At 47.7% G+C, this 17,503-nt stretch overlaps 1 protein-coding gene across 1 annotated transcript; it reads right to left on the bottom strand.

Moving 5' to 3' along the window:
* Positions 1-5,623: 5,623 nt before the first annotated feature.
* Positions 5,624-16,948, bottom strand: LOC146334335 (solute carrier family 22 member 6-A-like). Its single transcript, XM_084824224.1, has 10 exons — positions 16,541-16,948; positions 14,922-15,025; positions 14,086-14,240; positions 12,731-12,899; positions 11,954-12,077; positions 10,589-10,704; positions 8,474-8,688; positions 8,029-8,137; positions 6,429-6,632; positions 5,624-5,708 (listed from the first exon to the last, which is right to left on the bottom strand). The coding sequence occupies exons 1-10, from the start codon at positions 16,946-16,948 to the stop codon at positions 5,624-5,626; spliced, it is 1,689 nt and encodes a 562-aa protein (XP_084680350.1).
* Between the last annotated feature and the right edge of the window lie 555 nt (positions 16,949-17,503).

Here is a 17,503-nt window from a genome sequence, read left to right as displayed (position 1 = left end):
TTACGAACAAATCAGTAGGATGCTTTCTTCCCCCACCCCCACCCCGCCTCCAGTTCCCCCCCCCTCCCCCTCTAGGAATGAAACGTGTAGCCAGGTTAAGGGGGGAATTGACAGAAGCGGGCTTTGGTGTGGTGCCCGTTTTTGCTCCCGTCTGAGAGCCCTGCTTAGACTGATTAGCCAGTTTAATTAGATGCACACGTCTCCTAGGTTTGGAGGTATTAAAGAAAGTGGAAGGGGTGTGCGAGGAGAGAGAATTTATTTCCCAGGAATGTAGGCCAGATAGTGGTACCAGGAGGAATGTGTCAGACCCGCATGATGAACTTTACTCTTCAAAATTCTTTACAGTTCTGGTCTCAAAGAAAACAGCATGGCAAAAAGTTTATTATGAGGGCTGTGCAGTTCAGGGTCAGAGTGGCTGGCGGTATGGTGCCTTCCATATGTTCTGGACTACACCTCCCAGAATTCCTGACCATTGGCCATGCTAGGGCTTATGGGAGTTGAAGTCCAAAACATCTGGGGGGTACCAAGTTGAGGAAGGCCGGTTTAGGTTGTTCACAAAGCATTTTCTCTCCCCCCCCCCCGGCCTGGGCCATTTGCCACAGAGCTATAGCCAGTCCCCAACACGGCACTATGAAGCTCTCTGTGGATCAGGGTGGGCGACTTGATGTTTTGGCCTGCAACTCCCATGATCCCTTGCCATTGGCTATCCTGCATAGGGCTGATGGGAGTTGTAAGTCAAAGCATTTGGAGGGCCATAGGTTACCCACCCCCTGTGTCGATGTACCCCTGGAGTTTCTGGACAAGGGAACAGCCATCACAGAAACAGAGCTTTGGACCCCTTCTGAATGGGGTGAAGGAGATTATTGAATCAATCACTTTCATTTTGAATCAATCACCTCTCATTTTGAATCAATCAACTTCCGTTTGCTTTGGCTATTGATCAGACAGGTTTTAGATAGAGAATAAAAGGGATTCTAAGGCCCACAAACCTTGGAGTATCAGCGCCATGTGCCTCTCCTGTTTTTACTCAATGTGTGTTGTTTATCGCTTCACCCTCTGGCATGGCTGGTGGAACACCTGACCTTGCACATTGCTGGCTTTTTGCTTGTGATAATAACGCAGCCAATGTGCACTAGTGGGTTCCGGTATTCTCTTGGAAAGGAAAGGAGCCCTGGAAGGCAACAGGCCAGTGGAAGAGGACATACTTTGCATGCAGGTTTGATCCCTGGCACCTCAAGGCAGGGCTGGGAAAAACCCATCCGAAAACCTGGAGTGATACTGCCAACGAGTGTACGCACTATTAAAATACGTGGGCCAAGGGCTTGACTCGGCATAAGGCAGTTTCCTATATCTGCAGTTGTTTCTTCTTTCTTAAAACCTTAAGAATGTTTCACAGAATGTTAATCTTAAAATTGATCCGCCAAACACAGCAAAGGTTCCTTAAAGAGGAATAGATTTACTGTAACAGTTTCCAGAGGGGCAGCTGAGCTGGGCCAGTCCGTGGCAGCAAAAACAAGAAAGAGTCTTGGAGCATCTTAAAGAGTCACACTTTATTATGGCCTCACATACATGAAATGTTAGCCTCTGTTGACAGACACATATATACACACAGCTATAGAGAAAATTGTAAACAGTGGGGGCCCAGTGGCCATGAAACGAATGCAGAAGGTGCAGTCGGATGTTTCTATGTATGCAAAGTTCAAATGTATACAATATAAGCACAGAAACCGTTCTCAACAGCAGTAATTGGCAATTTTTGAAGCTTTGCTCTTCTGATTTAACACCTGCCCATGGGGGGAGAGGAGACGATCCTGTTTTCAATTGAGTCCTAATCAAAGAGAATCAAACCTGATGGGGAAAAGTGTCATTCAACAATTTTATGCTGGAAACTCCATTTGAAGCTCTTTTGTTGAGGAACGGAGACATTCAGATTTCAGCAGAATGGGGCTGGGGAGAAATACTGATTTGACTCCAAATCCATGGATAAATCCATAACTAGAGGAGAAGCTGTTTTGTAAAATGGCCCTTTCCCCCAACATTGGTTCTTCGAATCATTTCTCGGATTCTTCAGCACAGTTTCTTGGGAGTAAGTCCCACTGGACTTGGTGGGCCGTGGCTGACCCAAGACCAGCGGTGTACTACAAGCTGGGCTCTCAGGGACACAGCCCTAGCATTTTTTTTATTAGCAGGGAAGCTGATAAAAAAACCCCTCAGAATTCCTTGTTTCCTCTGAGCTTAGCTGCAATCCTCGAATGAGCTGGAGGGAAATTAATTTTCCCAGCAACAATCTATCATCCCCTGTTGTAATGCAAAGTCTCTTGGGGCGGACTGGTCTTGAATGGGCAGTTCAGACCCATCCACTCTACAAGAGCACAAGCTGCTGGTGGAGATGATAACGTCCAGAGCTGGTTTGTTGACAGGGATCAGTACAACTTCCTGCAGTTTTGGACTCTCCTTGGGGGTGTGGTTATGGGGACCGTCATGATGGGTGCCTGCATGTCAAAATGGACCACGGCTGAGACATTTTGCTTCCTGAGGCAAAGACCGAGATGGTGCCTCCCCTCTGCCATTCTGTGTACAGAAGCCAACCAAGTTACCGGTTGAATCTTACTTCAGTACTGGCAACAGAACAGCCTCTTCCACCGTACGTGAGGGCAGCAAGCTAACTTAGGGGGCTAGGGGAGAAGAGTGGGGGGACCGTGGCTATGGCCCCATCATCTGTTGCCTTGGATGGCTCTCTCACTTTGCACAATGGCATCCTTCAGATTAGACAGGCATAGCATTGCGCTGTTAAGTCTCCAGGGGCCCCATCCTGCCCTCCCCAAAATACTGCATGGACACCTTTTCTATCTTTCAGACTGCCTTCAGGTCAGAGGTGTTAGGTCTGGGCCCCATGGAGCTTGGACCCCAAATCTATTTCCCAGGGCCTAGGGATGCACGAACCCCGCAACATCCAGTCTGGGGGGGGGGCATTGCGGAGCAATCCAAGGAATGAAAAAGCTGCCACGATTTAATTAATGTAATTAATTAAGCACACTTAATAATAATTAATTATACTTAATTAGTTAAGTATAATTAAGAACTTTACGGCCGCAAATGGCATAAAATATGCTAATTACGGCCATACGTTGTCCTGTTTAAAGAAAAAAAAATCCGGAGGACATGCAGGTAGGATGGTCAAATTCCCAGGAATCTGACCTCATTCAGGTCCACAGCAAATTCCTCCAGCATCCCAAACAGGGCCCCACATTTCCCAGGGTGCCCAATCTGTTCCCCAGAATCCTGAGTGTCTATTGCCAATTGAAAGTTATTTTACTCAGTTTAATTGCCATGAATGGGGCAATATTTAAGGGGGATTGCAGCTGGGGAGGGAAGGGTTAATTTTCCCCTCCCCACATGCTCTAATATCCCCCCCCCCGCAAAATCTTCCCTATTAAGCTTAGAAAAAAAACTTTTTCCTTTAGTTTGGGAGGATCTGAGTGAGGTTGCAAATTAACTGAAGAATTTATTCCAAGATGATTTGGACGAGAAATTAAGTGTCTGGCTTTGCTTCCTGTGGACTTTAAATAAAATCCTAGTAATTATTTCTAAATGTACATATATAGTTATAAATTAGCATGTGCAGATTTTATGCAGTTTTGTGCCCTATGAGTCTGGGCCCCAAATCTTGTAAGTGCCTAGCAAAACCCCTGTTTCAAATAAGGCATTTTGGGTGATGGGGGGGGGGATTTGAAGATATTCTTATTAGAAAGGAATGAAATACACATGTAAAAAGAAAAGAAAAAAAACCTCCTAGCAGTTCAGGTTTAGAAGTAGGGCTGTACAGATATAGATTGATATACAAATTAGATAGATAGATAGATAGATAGATAGATAGATAGATAACATGTCTGCTTCAACCCTCTGGAGAGGTATTTAACGCTGCTCCTTTCAAGTACAATGAGCTGCTGGAAAATAATTTGCCCACTCTATAAAAGCATGTGTTTTTTCTGTAGATATTCATATGCCCTCCACCAAAATGATGGCCCCTGGTGAGCGGCAAAGGAGGCAGCCATTTTTGATGGCTGCATCCCTTTTGAATTCCCTCACATTTTCGAAAAAGCACCTCAGAATAGGCCTTTTTGCTGAGAAGCAAAATGGTGGCCACTTCAATTCTCTTCTCCCCCTAAAAGAATTTCAGTTCATCCCCCAAAATATAGCCAAATCAAAGCAGCCCATTTCAAGGTGGATAAAAATTGTTCTGGTCAATTCAATACAGACAGGAGACTGAAACAGTCTCTTAGGGCACAATCCTATGAATGTTTAGCCAGAAAAAAAGTCCTAAAAGTTGTAGGACTTTTTCTGTCTAAACAATCATAGGATTGCACCCTTAATTGGTTTCTGAAGGCTGCTTTCTCATATCGTCATTTTTTTTAATGTCGGCTGTAATTCCAGTAGAATGACAGCAACCTAAACACTTTCAGCACCATAGCTCTCTGGGCTATGGGCACACCGACATTTTGTGCCCATTTGCGTGTATTAAATTGAGCAGGGGGTTGGACTCGATGATCTTATAGGCCCCTTCCAACCACAAAATTTTATGATTCTATGATTCTATGAAATGTAAACGTGTGTGCCATGGATGCGTGCATATCAAAATGCACCCACTCCTCACATACAAAAGTGGAGATTTCACTTTTAGGTAGGGTGGCCATGGATTCTATTTTACAGAGGACGGATGTTGGAAAGCATCCTCTATTTGAAGGGCTGTTCAGTCCAAGTCTGATTTAAAGAGAAAGACGCGTAAGACGGATGAGCAGAGCGGAGGAAAGTTGTCCATACAGGTCGCGGCACCTGGACAGCACACACCTCACCAGGTCTCCACCATCACGATGCTGGGCTGTATTGGATTTCTATTTAAATTATAGTCATTATTTCCAGCTTAGAAAAAAAGGCAAGTACAAGAAGACAGGATAGAAGGGAACAAAATTTTGCATGGTGGAGGCAGTGGATAGGGAGACATTTTTCTCCTTCTTTCGTAATACTAGAACTCGGGGTTATCCAGTGAACTCAGATGGCATTAGATTCAGGTCAGATCGAAGGAAGGACTTCTTTTATACAGTGTATAGTTAAACGATGGAATTTGCAACCACGAGATGTAGTGATGGCCACCAATTTGGATGGCTTTAAAGCGGGGTTGGACAAATTCCTGGAGGAGAAGGCTATCAATGGCTTCTAGTCCTGATGGCTATATTTTACCTACAGTATCCAGTATTTGCCTCCATATACCAGTTGCTGGGGAACATGGGCAGGAGGGTGCTGCTGCGTTCCTATCCTGCTTGTGGATTTCCTGTGGGCAGTTGGTCTGCCACTCTGGGAACAGAACGCTGGACTAGATGGACCCTTGGTCTGATCCAGCAGAGCTCTTCCTGTTCTTAAATTAGCATCTATACACACATAAATAAGCACAGGCAAATGTTATGCAAATCTGGGTCCTCTTTCACCCTCCTTTTCGGGCGATGCATAAGTGGCCACCCTAGTTAGAGAGAAATGGGGAGGCGGGCCGAAGCCCAAAAACCTCTCGCACCCATGGTGCATGGAGTGGAGGTGGTAGGGTGATCAAGGAGTTCTTCTGCTTCTTCTCTTAGCTGCCCTCTTTGCTGGGATCCGGTTTGGCAGAGGCAAGCAAAACCGTCATTTGCTGTTCATCCTCTCGGCTGGGCTGTGACCTTAAAAGGAGTGGTGAAAGAGAAATAATCAATATTATTCTAATCAGGACCTGCTCCAGGTAGACTGTCCCCCCCGCGCGCACACACACACACACACACACACACACGAGAGGAGAGGAGAAGCAAGACCATTCCACCAGCCCTGCTGAACACCTACTTAATTTTTTTCCTCTTCCCTCCCCATCCAGTTTTCCTTGCATGTTGTATCTTTTTTTAGATTGTAAACCATGGGGGCAGGGACTGCCTGGTTTTACTGACTGCACATAAGCCACCCTGAGAGCCCTTTTTTTTTGGCTGAGGAGCAGGAGAACAATACTTTAAATAAATAATAAATATGGAGAGAAAGCACAAATGTATGGCAGCGTACTATAGGAGAGGCATGTCAACCTTTTAGAATGGGGGAAAACTGGCTCAAAAGCCGGGATTGGTGGTTGGGGAAAAGGGGAGGGCACATGGCCATCTGGGAGACCCCAGAGGGCCGCACCTGGCCCACGGCCTGAGGTTCCCCACCCCTGCTCTATAGTCTATGGCCCTTGGGACGTGCTAAAAAGATTGCAACCAAAAGGTCATACAAATCTGCCCATTAAAAAAAGAAGCCCTGAAAAGAGTGCCTCTGGTTACAAACAGAGTGTGGCTTTCTCACTCAACCAGCAGGGCTTCCAGGACAAAAGCCCCCCCCCCACACACAAACACACGTTTTAGAACTGCCTTGAAACTCACTCTCTTTCCACTTGCTCAATTGTCTCTGGCAATGGGATGTTCAGAGTCTCCGGGAGAAAACAGGTGACGATGCCAGAGATTATGGGTGCAACCCCGTAGATTATGAGTGGCAGTGGTGGGAAAAATTCCCCCAACATCTTCACCAGGGGGGCGATCATGCTGCCCACGCGGGCCATGGTTCCTCCAAGCCCCATCCCCGATTGCCTGGAGTGGGGAAAGAAGCAGACATAAAGCCTTCCCATTTTTTCATCCCTCTCAAGCGTTTCTGTTTTGAATCAAGATTTGTTTCTTTCTTTGTTTGGCATTTGGCAGCATATGATAAGTTTTAATCGATCTTGGATTGTCTTATGGTTATGGTTGTTTGCTTTGAGAGTGCTTGTTTGAACTTGTTTTAGATATATGTTCTTTGGCGTATATTGTCTGTGTGTGTGTTTTTTAAAAAAATTTAAATGGCGTTTAATCTCTGTATACTGTATTTTTAATGTTTTTAACCTTTGTAAACCACCCCAAGAGCTTTGGCTGTTGGGCGGTATAGAAATGTAAATAATAATAATTTGTTTGGAGTTTTGAAGGGCCAGATCACACAATACAAAATGTAAATGTACAACAATACAATATCTAATTATATAAGGGTACAATTAATTATAAGGCTACAGTTTAAAAAAATAATAATTACAAAGTCAACTGATTTTTTTAAAGCAATTGCAATATGTAAAACCAGTTACAAGGCATTAAAAATAAGCATCAGATGTACAACTCAAAATTAAAAGGCCTAGGAAAATATGTAGGTCTTCTCACAGTGCTGAAATGACAACTGTGTGTGTGTGTGTGGGGGGGGGGGGTTCTTTGTTTAAATGCCAAAAAGTTTAGCATTATTAAAATACAGGGATGCCAGAGAAATCTGCAATGGAAACAAATGAGTTCGGATTTCTTTGAATCTGACCTGCGGGATTTCCTGAGCCTCATGGATTCCACTGACGTGTGGACTGGTTTTTTAACTTTCTGGAATTTTACGCAAACTCGGTCGCAGAAATATACATAAAAGGAAAAAAAAACACTGGCCAAAAATGTCCATTCCCCCCCCAAATCCCCCCAATTTCCCCCAAATCCCCCCAAAGTGTGCATTTCCCCCAAATTCCCCCAAAATGCATATTTGGAGGGGGGATTTGCACATTTTTGGAGGATCTGCACATTTAGGGGAATTCAAGCATTTGGGGGACCTGCGCATTTCTGCAAATGTGCATTTCTGCCAGTGTGAATTTGCACAAATTCGGGAAGTTGGAACAAACCCAATTCTGTCAATGAGCGGACAACAGGCACCTGGCAACCTATGAAACACAGACGAAATGGATTTCACAAAATCCATACATCCCTATTAAAATAGCACCAGGTGCATGGTCCTTTACAAAGAACAGGAATGTTAGGCCCCTATCGCAAGGGCCTAATGACTAAACTAGATGCTATGGGGAGAGAGAGAGAGAGAGAGAGAGACTTCCACTGGCACCAATGGAGGGTTTTTCTTTCTTTTTTTAAGGCCAGGGATTGAGGGGAGGGATTTAGGGAACTACCCAGGTGATTCCTCGTGCTTCCTTCAGCTTACCTGATCACAGTTGGGAAAAGCTCTCCAGAAAAGATGTAGGCACAGTTGAATGATGCAGCCAGAGAGCCCTTGCCAATTACAGCAAACGCCATCCTCAGGTTGCTCAAATCTAAGAAATAAAGGAGAATTTGTAGTCAGAGCCAGAATGGTGTGTGCTTTGGGGCCAAGAAGGAGGTGGAAGCCTGGAATTTTTGCACTCAAACAAATTTAGGGTGCAAAAGTAAATTCTCCTAAACTGATTGGTTGAACAGGCTCTATCTTTTGGCCACAAAATTTGGACCCTGAAAGTTGAATCCATTTTGTTGATTTTGGTCGTTTTCAAGTGTTCTTCTCTTTTTATTTTTAAAAAATCAGTAAACACTAAATGTCTGTTCTGACATCGCCTTTCCTGCCGGCCACATCAAAAGCCTGTTTCTCTGAACCACCCTCCCTATGGGACCCTCACCTTGAGGGACAAAGATGTTGGCTAAGATGCACAGCCCTGCCAAGATGAGTGACAATGCCTGGGAGAATCGACGGCCCACAAAGGTGATGGTCATCACCGAGATGAACTTCGCCGGGAAGTCGACAGCACCAAAGACCAGCTGCGTTAGGTAGAGGTTGAAGCCAAAGTTTTGCAGATCCATGGCCAGCCCATAATAGGCAAAGCTAGTGGCGAACCTGGGTTGAGGGATGACAAATCAGAACATTTGACCAACAGCACGTGACACTCGAACCTCCCCTGATCTCCAGCGGCACCAAAACTCCTTCTGTTCCTAGGCCCTGTGTGAGTTTTTCTCCCAACCTCCTTTTCTCCTTGGCCTCCTGTTTCCACATCTCAATACCTCCTCCATTCTTCTTTCCCATGAGTCTCTCTACTTTCACCCACATACAGTGCTCAGACTACCAAGAGACATTAAGGTGACCGGCCTCCTTAACTTTTGTAACCGCCCTCTTACACCAGGGGTGGGCAGAAAGTGGATCTCCATTTGTTTTGGTCATCAATTCCCAGCATTCCTGACCACGCAAAGGCTTCTGGGAGTTGAAGTCCAGAATGCCTGGAGTTTCACCTTCTGCCCACCTTTTAGAAGGCTACCAGGCTGGGAGCATGATTTGTCAAACATTGGGCAGAATCAGAGACTGAGGCTTGTGGATTTCATTGCAGACCCCCCTACCTTCCCCACTGCATAATACAAGCTCATTTCACAGATCCCTCCCTCAGGAATACTGTTTCTCACTGCATTTCCTCATCAACTGCTGTTCCTTCCTCTGGGCAGGGCCATGGCTCAGCGGTAGCGCCCCTGCTTTGCATGCAGAAGGTTGCAGGTTTGATCCCCAGCATCTCCAGGTAGAGCTGGAAAAACTCCTGCCTCAAACCCTGGAGAGCCACTGCTGCCAGTCCATGTTGACAATACTGGGCTAGATGGACCAAGGCTCTGACTCAGTATGAGGCAGTGATGGCTGGTAACTCCAGTTCCAGAGAGGCTGTGATTCCACTCAGGGCTTTAGTTACCACCAGCCAAAACTCTAACGGTGCTGTCCAAGGTGCTGGAGCCAATTTGGGAAGGGGGGTCAGCACCTTGGATAGCGCCTTTCAGCACCTTGGATAGCACCGTTGGAGTTTTGGTTGGCGGTGATTAAAACCCTGAATGGAATCACAGCTCCTCTGGAACTGGGGTCACCAGCTGCCACATGTATAAGGCATCTTCCTATGTTCCTTTGGCCACCCAGCCCTAACTGGAGATGCGAGGAATTGAATCTGTGACCTTTTTCATGCACTGTTGTAGCTCTGGGGTTGAGCGCATGTTTTGTATGCAGGAAGTCTCAGGTTCATCCCTGGGCATGCCCCGTTAAACGCATTAGATAGCATTGGAAACTGCCTTATCCTGAGTGAGGCCCTTGGTCCACCTAGGACCAAGTATTGTCGACTCTGACTGGCAGCAGCGGCTCTCCAGGGTTTCAGGCAGGATTCTTTGCCATCCCTACCTGGAGGTGCCAGGGATCAAACCTGCAACCTTCTGCATGCAAAGCAGGGGTTCTACCACTGAGCCATGGCCCCTCCCAGAGGAAGGAACAGCAATAGATTAGGCAATGCAGTGAGAAACAGTGAATGGATTGGTGGTTCATGTAGCTCAGTATTGTCGACATGGATGGGCAGTGGCTCTCCAGGTTTCTTTTGGGGGTGGGAGGGGGAGGGTGTCTATTCCTAGCCCTATCTGGAGATGCCGGAATTGTACCTGGGACCTTTTGTATGCAAAGGATGTGCTCCCCCCCCCCAAAAAAAAAAACAAAGTAAGATTCCAGCCCTCATGGTTCTGAACAAAGGCCTGATTCAAAGCTACCATTTACCGATTCAGACTGTTCATCCATCTCTTTCAAATCTCTACATCCCACCACATGTATGTGAATGAATATACACAAGTGGAATGTAATTTTTTTTTAAAAAATCCAATTAGGATAACTAGGAACTTGCCAGCAAAGTTGCTAGCTTTTCTCTCTCTCTCTCATCACCCAAGTTTGTTTCAGCTGTACTGGAAAAAAGAATGCACCACCAGAAAGAGAAAAGAGGAAAATCACTTGCCAGATGAAGGACACCCCGCAAGAGATTTTGCGAACGGCCGGCGTCCGCACCAGGTCCGCCATACTGTGTCTGGATTTGGTGGAGGACAGCTCATTCTGCATGCTGGATTTCAAAACCTGAGAGAAAAAGGAGGAAAACAGAGTTCAAAGCTGGGATGATCAATGCAGGAGGATCAAGATTTAAGGATTTCACATGTTGCCGGATGAGGAGCAGGAAATGCTCTTGCACCTGTCAGCTCTTTTGCCAGATAATTGGCAAAGTGCATGGCAAAGTGCTAATCTAATCTACTGGCAAACAACCTGAGCTGTGCAGCCAAGTGTTTTCCTTTCTTTAAAAAAACGGGGGGATGGCAGAGTCTCCTTGCTTGGGGTTGTGATGGCCAATGCTGTTGGAAGGTGACTTTGCAAACTAAACGTTGGAGAAGTCACCGTTTTTTAGATCTGTATAGTGAGCAGTCTCTGCTACCTTAAAAATACTGGCACAGTTGATGCTTTGGAACACCGGGCTGGTGTCAAGGGTAGGCATGGTTGGGCAGCTGCCAAGGGCCCCCACCCCAGCAGGGGCTCACTGACAAGAGCCCCCTGGAGTTGCTCCTCCTCTTCCCCATTGCAGCCTGCTTGCTCACCTGCCTCTTCCTCTGGCCCAGGCAACAGAGGCTGTGAGAAGGAGAAGCAGTTGCTGTGGGCGACTTGCTCACTAGCTGTCAAGAAAGGACAGCCAGGCAAACAGTAGCAATGATGAGAGAGAGGATGAGGCGCCGTTGTGCTGAGAACTCACTGAAGGATACATATTTATTTTTAAAAGTATTTATGAATCACATTTCTGACTACTGGGACCTCCACACCCATGTACACCTGAAAACAATGCAATCATACAATGCAATCATACAATAAACAGCAACAGAACATTATTTAAAACAAAATAATAATAGAAGCCATCAAAGCCCTGGCCGTACAGTTTTTGCTGCCTGTCTAAATCTCAGTAGCGATGGAGCCAACCACACCTCCTTTGGGAGAGAGCTGCACAGGCAGGGGGCTGCTACAGAAAAGGCCGCATCTCATAAACTCACCAAACCGGCCTCTCTTGGTGCTGAGACATACAACAGTACCTCTGAGCATGTTCAGAGTGCCTTCCCATCACCACTAACCGCAGTCAGATATTTAGGATGAAGGGACGGGCTTCTAGAATGATATGCTTGACTTTGAGCCCCCATACCTCTCCATTCAGAAATTAAAAGCTAGCTGTACTGGGAATGTACAACTGTTTTTTTTTCCTAGAGCCGTTGACCTGCTGCAGTGAGATGCTTCCTGAGTTTTGGCAAATGTTGCCTCTCTTCCTTTCCCTCCTCCTCCCGCAGTGCCGTACCTCCACGCTGAGTTTGTCTCCTTCTTTCTTTCTCCCATTTATCCAGGCAGCTTTCTTCAAACCTTTCACTGCCTGCTCCTGTTTGCCTGAAATTGCCAGCCAGCGTGCCGACTCCACAAACAGCCTGCAGACCAAACAGAAGGAAAAGTCAATAGTTTCGGCTGCTCTCTGAAGGAAATACCGGCTAGTAGTTAGGGCTTGGATTAGAAGGAGGTACTAGAACAGGGGTGGAGAACCTCAGCCTTAGGGGGGGTCAAATCCAGCCCTTCAGGGGTTGTCCAGATGGCCTGCCTCTTCTCCCCAACCACCAATCGTGTGGTGATTTTGTGGCGCTTGATCCAGTATTTTCCCTCATCCTTAAAGGTTGAAATGCCTCCCCAAAGGCTGTGCTCCTGTTCGGCATGTGGGTTTCCCATGGGCAGCTGGTTGGCCACTGTGTGAACAGAATGCTGGACTAGATGGACCCTTGGTCTGATCCAGAAGGGCCCTTCTTACCTTCTAAGGTTCTTATCCTGACCTTGTTATAATGCCAAGGCTTTGGGGATGGCTTGGTCTCGGATGGGTACTTAACACCCATTCGCTTTACCATTCCTGCCCCTGGCGGAGATGGATGCCGCTAGAACTGGTTTGAGTTGATATGGATCAACCCAGTTGCCTGGATCTTTGGACTCCCCTTGGGGGCGTGGCTCTGGGGAGAGTCACGCCGAGCGCCCGCACTTCCAAACGGACCACTGCACCACTGCGTGTGACAGACCTCCATTTGGCCTGCTGACCTACCAGGAGTAGAGGAAGAAGATGAAAAAAGGCAGGGAGACAGTGAGTTGCAGCCAACGCCAGTCAGGGATGGCGTATGCCACTCCGGCCAGGATGAACTGTCCAGTGGTGTAGCTGTAACCATTGATGGTGCCAACGATGGCGCGGTATTTGGTTGGAATCCACTCCATGCCTGAGGCAAAAGAAACAACACAAAGACCAAAGACGTTGGTTTTTCAGGTGGGCAACTGAGGTCAGAGATTCGTGATGGGTTGGTATACTGGGCAAACAAGTATTACAGGCTTCACATTCTCTCCACAGCTCTTGCTTCTCAGGGAAGACTCACAATGGTTGCCTGCCCCATAGATATCATTTTACCTTAATATGCCATTTATCTGAGCTACCCATTAAAATGTGAGTTGATTAAGTGCCAGGAAAGTTGATTCAGTGGACGCTGCACTGAAACAAGCAGCCCATCCGACCGAAAGTGATATTTCAGAATACAACTGAATTCAAAATGCTTAAAAGTGTAGCATTACTACTGATCAATGAATGAGAGATCCCAAAACTGAGAAACTATATTTATTGAGCTGTACTGTAGCTCAGCGGCAGAACACTTGATCTGCATGCCAAATGTCCCAGGTCCAGTCGCTGGCAATTCCAACTAGGGCTTAGGGAAAGACCCCTCTCTGAAACCCTGAAGATCCACTGAGAGTCAGTGGACAGCCAATGCTGAGCTACTAGACCAAGGGTCTCACTTAGTATAAGGAAGCTGCCTATATTTTAGCACATAGGCTGTGGTTCAGTGGCAGAGTCACTAGTCAGAACTCTAAAGGAGCTCTCCAAGGTGCTTCACAGAGAATCCGCTCCGGGTTTCAGTCCGAACCAGTCAGAACTCTAAAGGAGCTCTCCAAGGTGCTTCGCAGAGAATCTGCTCCAGGTTTCAGTCGAACCAGTCAGAACTCTAAAGGAGCTCTCCAAGGTGCTTCGCAGAGAATCTGCTCCGGGTTTCAGTCCGAACCAGTCAGAACTCTAAAGGAGCTCTCCAAGGTGCTTCGCAGAGAATCTGCTCCAGGTTTCAGTCCAAGCCAGTCAGAACTCTAAAGGAGCTCTCCAAGGTGCTTCGCAGAGAATCGGCTCTGGGTTTCAGTCTGAACCAGTCAGAACTCTAAAGTTCTGACTCTAAACTCTAAAGCTCTGTACCTTGGAGAGCACCTTTAGAGTTCCGACTGGTTCTGAGTGAAACCTGGAGCAGATTCACCACCTACTGACATTGGTGCCACCAACCTCCACTGGATATAAATGTAATAACAACTAAAATAAAATGCAAGAGCAGACAACTTGGGTGGAGCGAGAGAGGGCGAGTCCAAGGTACTCACACAGTGAGACAGAGTTGAGCGATATCCCCGACATGGCCATTCCAGACAGGAAGCGGAGGACACAGTATGCAGTGAAATTAGGCACGAAGGCTGTGCAGGCGCCCGCTGCCCCCATCTGCAGGTAGCTCCAGACGAGGAGGGCTTTCCGGCCAAACCTGAATTTCCAGAGCGGGGAGCCCAGTTAGTCTGGTGCCACAAAAACAACCGAGCCTTCCGTGGTGCCTCAAAGATGAAGCGATACATTCTGGCATAAGCTTTCGCAGACACCATTGATTTCGTCGGATGCATGAAGGCGGGTATAGCCAGCGGCACATCAATATTCTGGCTGGCCAGGGAATGCTGGTTGTTGTGGGGCTTCTTTCTGTCTAAATAGGCATAGTGGAGGCAGGTGACTTTGATTTCGGTGGGGCTGTGGATCTGTTCTGGGTTTCAGTCAGAATCAGCCAGGACTCTAAAGTGGCTTTCCAAGGTGTTGAACCCCATCCTTAAAATAGGCTCAGCACCTTGGAGAGCTCCTGTAGAGTTCTGACTGGTTCTGACTGAAACCCAGAATGGATCCACAGGCCTGCCGCAAGTGGATCCACCAGCCTCCACTGGATTGCGCCCTAAGTAAAAGAATAACAAGATGGATTTCATAGAATCATAGACTCCTAGAATTGTAGGGTTGGGAGGGGCCTACAACACCACCGAGTCCAACCCCCTGCTCAAGGCAGGAATCCAAGTCAGAGCATCCCTGACAGGTGGCTGTCCAGCTTCATCCTGAATGCCTCCAGTGTGGCATCCATCTGGTTTCATTTTTGTAACCATGGAGACCAGCCCCGGCCCTCGCTGCTCACCTGTCTGAGAGGCCTCCTAAGGTTATCGACCCAATCAGCACACCAGCCATGTAGATGGACTGAGCCATTTGCCTCAGGGTCCGAGAGTCACACACCAAATCCCACTGCAAAATCAAAGCAAAGAAGGCAGAGGGTAAGAATGTACATGGACACAAAACAGCTGGCTTAATTCATCAACAAGCCCAGAAACCTGTTCTCAGTGCCTCTCTCTTTTCTCTCTTTTCAATGGCCAGTGGTGTCATGGGGGCAGGGCTCACAGGCACACAACCCCGGCACTTTTTTCATTAGCAGGGACTCTGATGTCATCTGCCACCCCCCTCAGACTTCCCTGTTCCCTCTGAGCTTAGCTGTGATGCTCACAGTTGCTGGGAAAGATGAATTTTCCCAGCAACCCAGGCTGTAATGCAAAGTATTTTGGGTTGGCTTGGTCTCGAATGAGCAATTAAGGCAAAAGACCTGCTCCTGGTGGAGATAAGAACTATCAGAAATGGTTTGTGGATAGGGATCTGCTTGGATTTTTAGACTCCCCTTGGCGGTGTGGCTTGGGGGAAGGGGGGACCAACCCCATGTATCACACTGGGGAATGTCAGCAATCCATCGGGATTCATTTTTGTAACCATACAAACCAGCCCTGGCCCATGAACGTCTGCACTTCCAAATTTACCACTACACCACTGTCAATGAACCTGAGGGATGATGAATACTTTTAAGCATTTGTGGGGTGCCAGGGCTGACCCAAGATTTCTTGCTGCCTGAGGCAAAGAACAAAATGGAGCCCTCTCCCATTCGATGTACAAAAGCCAACTGGACTGGTAGTTGAATCTTACTTTGATATTGGGGATAGGACAACAGCCTCCACTGCACCTGAATTAGCTTTCAGGCCACAGGGCAGGCTGTGGGGCATCCCCCACCCCCCATCTGCTGCCTGGGGTGACTGCCTCTCTCTGTCTAATGATAGGGCTGGCCCTGTGGAGTATCTTTCCCTCACCACTGAGTAACCACAGGTAGGGATTAGGCCTGGGGCCATGTGAAATAAAGGCAAAGATGGGAGTTTCATAGCATCATAGGGTTAGAAGGGGCCTACAAGGCCATTGAGTCCAACCCCCTCATCAGTGCAGGAATCCATGCAGTTTGACCATGTGCAGAGTGCCCCTTTAAGTTGCCCCCACTGGATAACCACAACGTGCACTCCACATTTGGCAGCAGGACTCCCAGGTCACAGAGCACAGCTTCCATGGGGAGCTGGAAACTGTACCCCAGACTTACCTTCTGCTTTATGTAAGGTCACGAGGGATTCTGATTTTAACAATAGCAACAATTTAACACGAGCTTCAAGATCAGTTTCTGAGTGCCCCTGCTCTCTGGACCATCAGTAAGAAAATTAGGCGGGGCAATTAGTGTTCCAGGTAGGGCCGTGCACCCACCAACCTTACCCCAGCTACGCTCCTCCAGGCTCTATGAAAAATGGTTGTCTCATCTTGTCCACAATCCACCCTCACCCTCTTTCCCTAATGCAACCTTCCACACATGACAAGGTTCTTCTTCAGCTCCCGACCTCAATCGGGCCCACGCTCTTTCAAAGAAGGGTCCCTATCCAAGGCTGTCCTCTCCTCTCTCACCTCACTGACGATGGTGCTGGCGAAGACACTCCGGTCATACGTCCACCCATCAGTGCACGGTTCTGTGTCCACGGCGGTGCCGTTGCCCAGGGTGGCATTTGGGTCGAGGAGCCGCCACTGGGTGCTGGCGAAGCGGCGGCAGCTCTCCACCCTCCCGTTCTTCCTGTCCATCGGGATGGAGATCCGGACGAGGTTCTCGACTCCCAGCGGGGTGGTGACGTTGGTGGCGAGGCGGGTGTGGTTGGCCATGATGCGGATCTGGCAGTGGTGTCTGGGGAGTCCTGCTGTGAAATTCTGCAGGAGGTTGTGACTGGCCAGCATCATGAGCGGGATGGCCAGGAAGGCCACTGACATCCTTTGAAAGCGGCCCATGCCCCCTAAGCTGTCGAGAACATCTGCAAAACCCATGGCGTGGTCGCTGGCGTGAGTTGTGCTGAGGGCCCGAAGATGGAAGATTCGACAATATTGTAGAATCACGGACAGGCCAAAGAGCTCCTACAAGTATTTTGCTGGTTTGGGGGGAAGGCAGAGACGTGGCAGTCAACAGTTCCTGGATTCTGTCGGCTGAAATCTCCACAGGGCCTGCAGATGACTCCTCAATTTCCCCTCCTCTTGCCTCCGCTTTCCTTTATTCAGAAGTGAACGTGAGAGTCTCTGTGGCAATGGAAAGATGCCCTCTGCGCGTTAAGGAGCGTCTCCGTTTGAAATGCCTCCGGTTCGGCCCAGTGCTTCATTTAAAACTTCCCACAAGTTAAAATGTTACGTAACAGGTCAATTTCCTAGGAGCAGCGGTGTTTCAAGTGGAGCAGAAAGATCCTCAGTCAGGTTATGGGGCAAGGGGCAAGCGAAATGGACCACTGAACCTGGTATTACATCACCTGGCTGACATAACTTATCAGAAAGATGGAGGGGAGCTTGGATAAGAACCCTGGCAGGCATACAAAATGAGTGAGCTTTTCTTTT

The sequence above is a fragment of the Heloderma suspectum genome, chromosome 17 (genome assembly GCF_057233095.1).
Source record: "Heloderma suspectum isolate Gila_16-S chromosome 17, 16-S_ref, whole genome shotgun sequence".
NCBI classification, from domain to species: Eukaryota; Metazoa; Chordata; class Lepidosauria; order Squamata; family Helodermatidae; genus Heloderma; species Heloderma suspectum.
The sequence above is the reverse complement of the archived record's forward strand: the minus strand, read 5'-3'. Positions and strand labels throughout refer to the sequence as shown.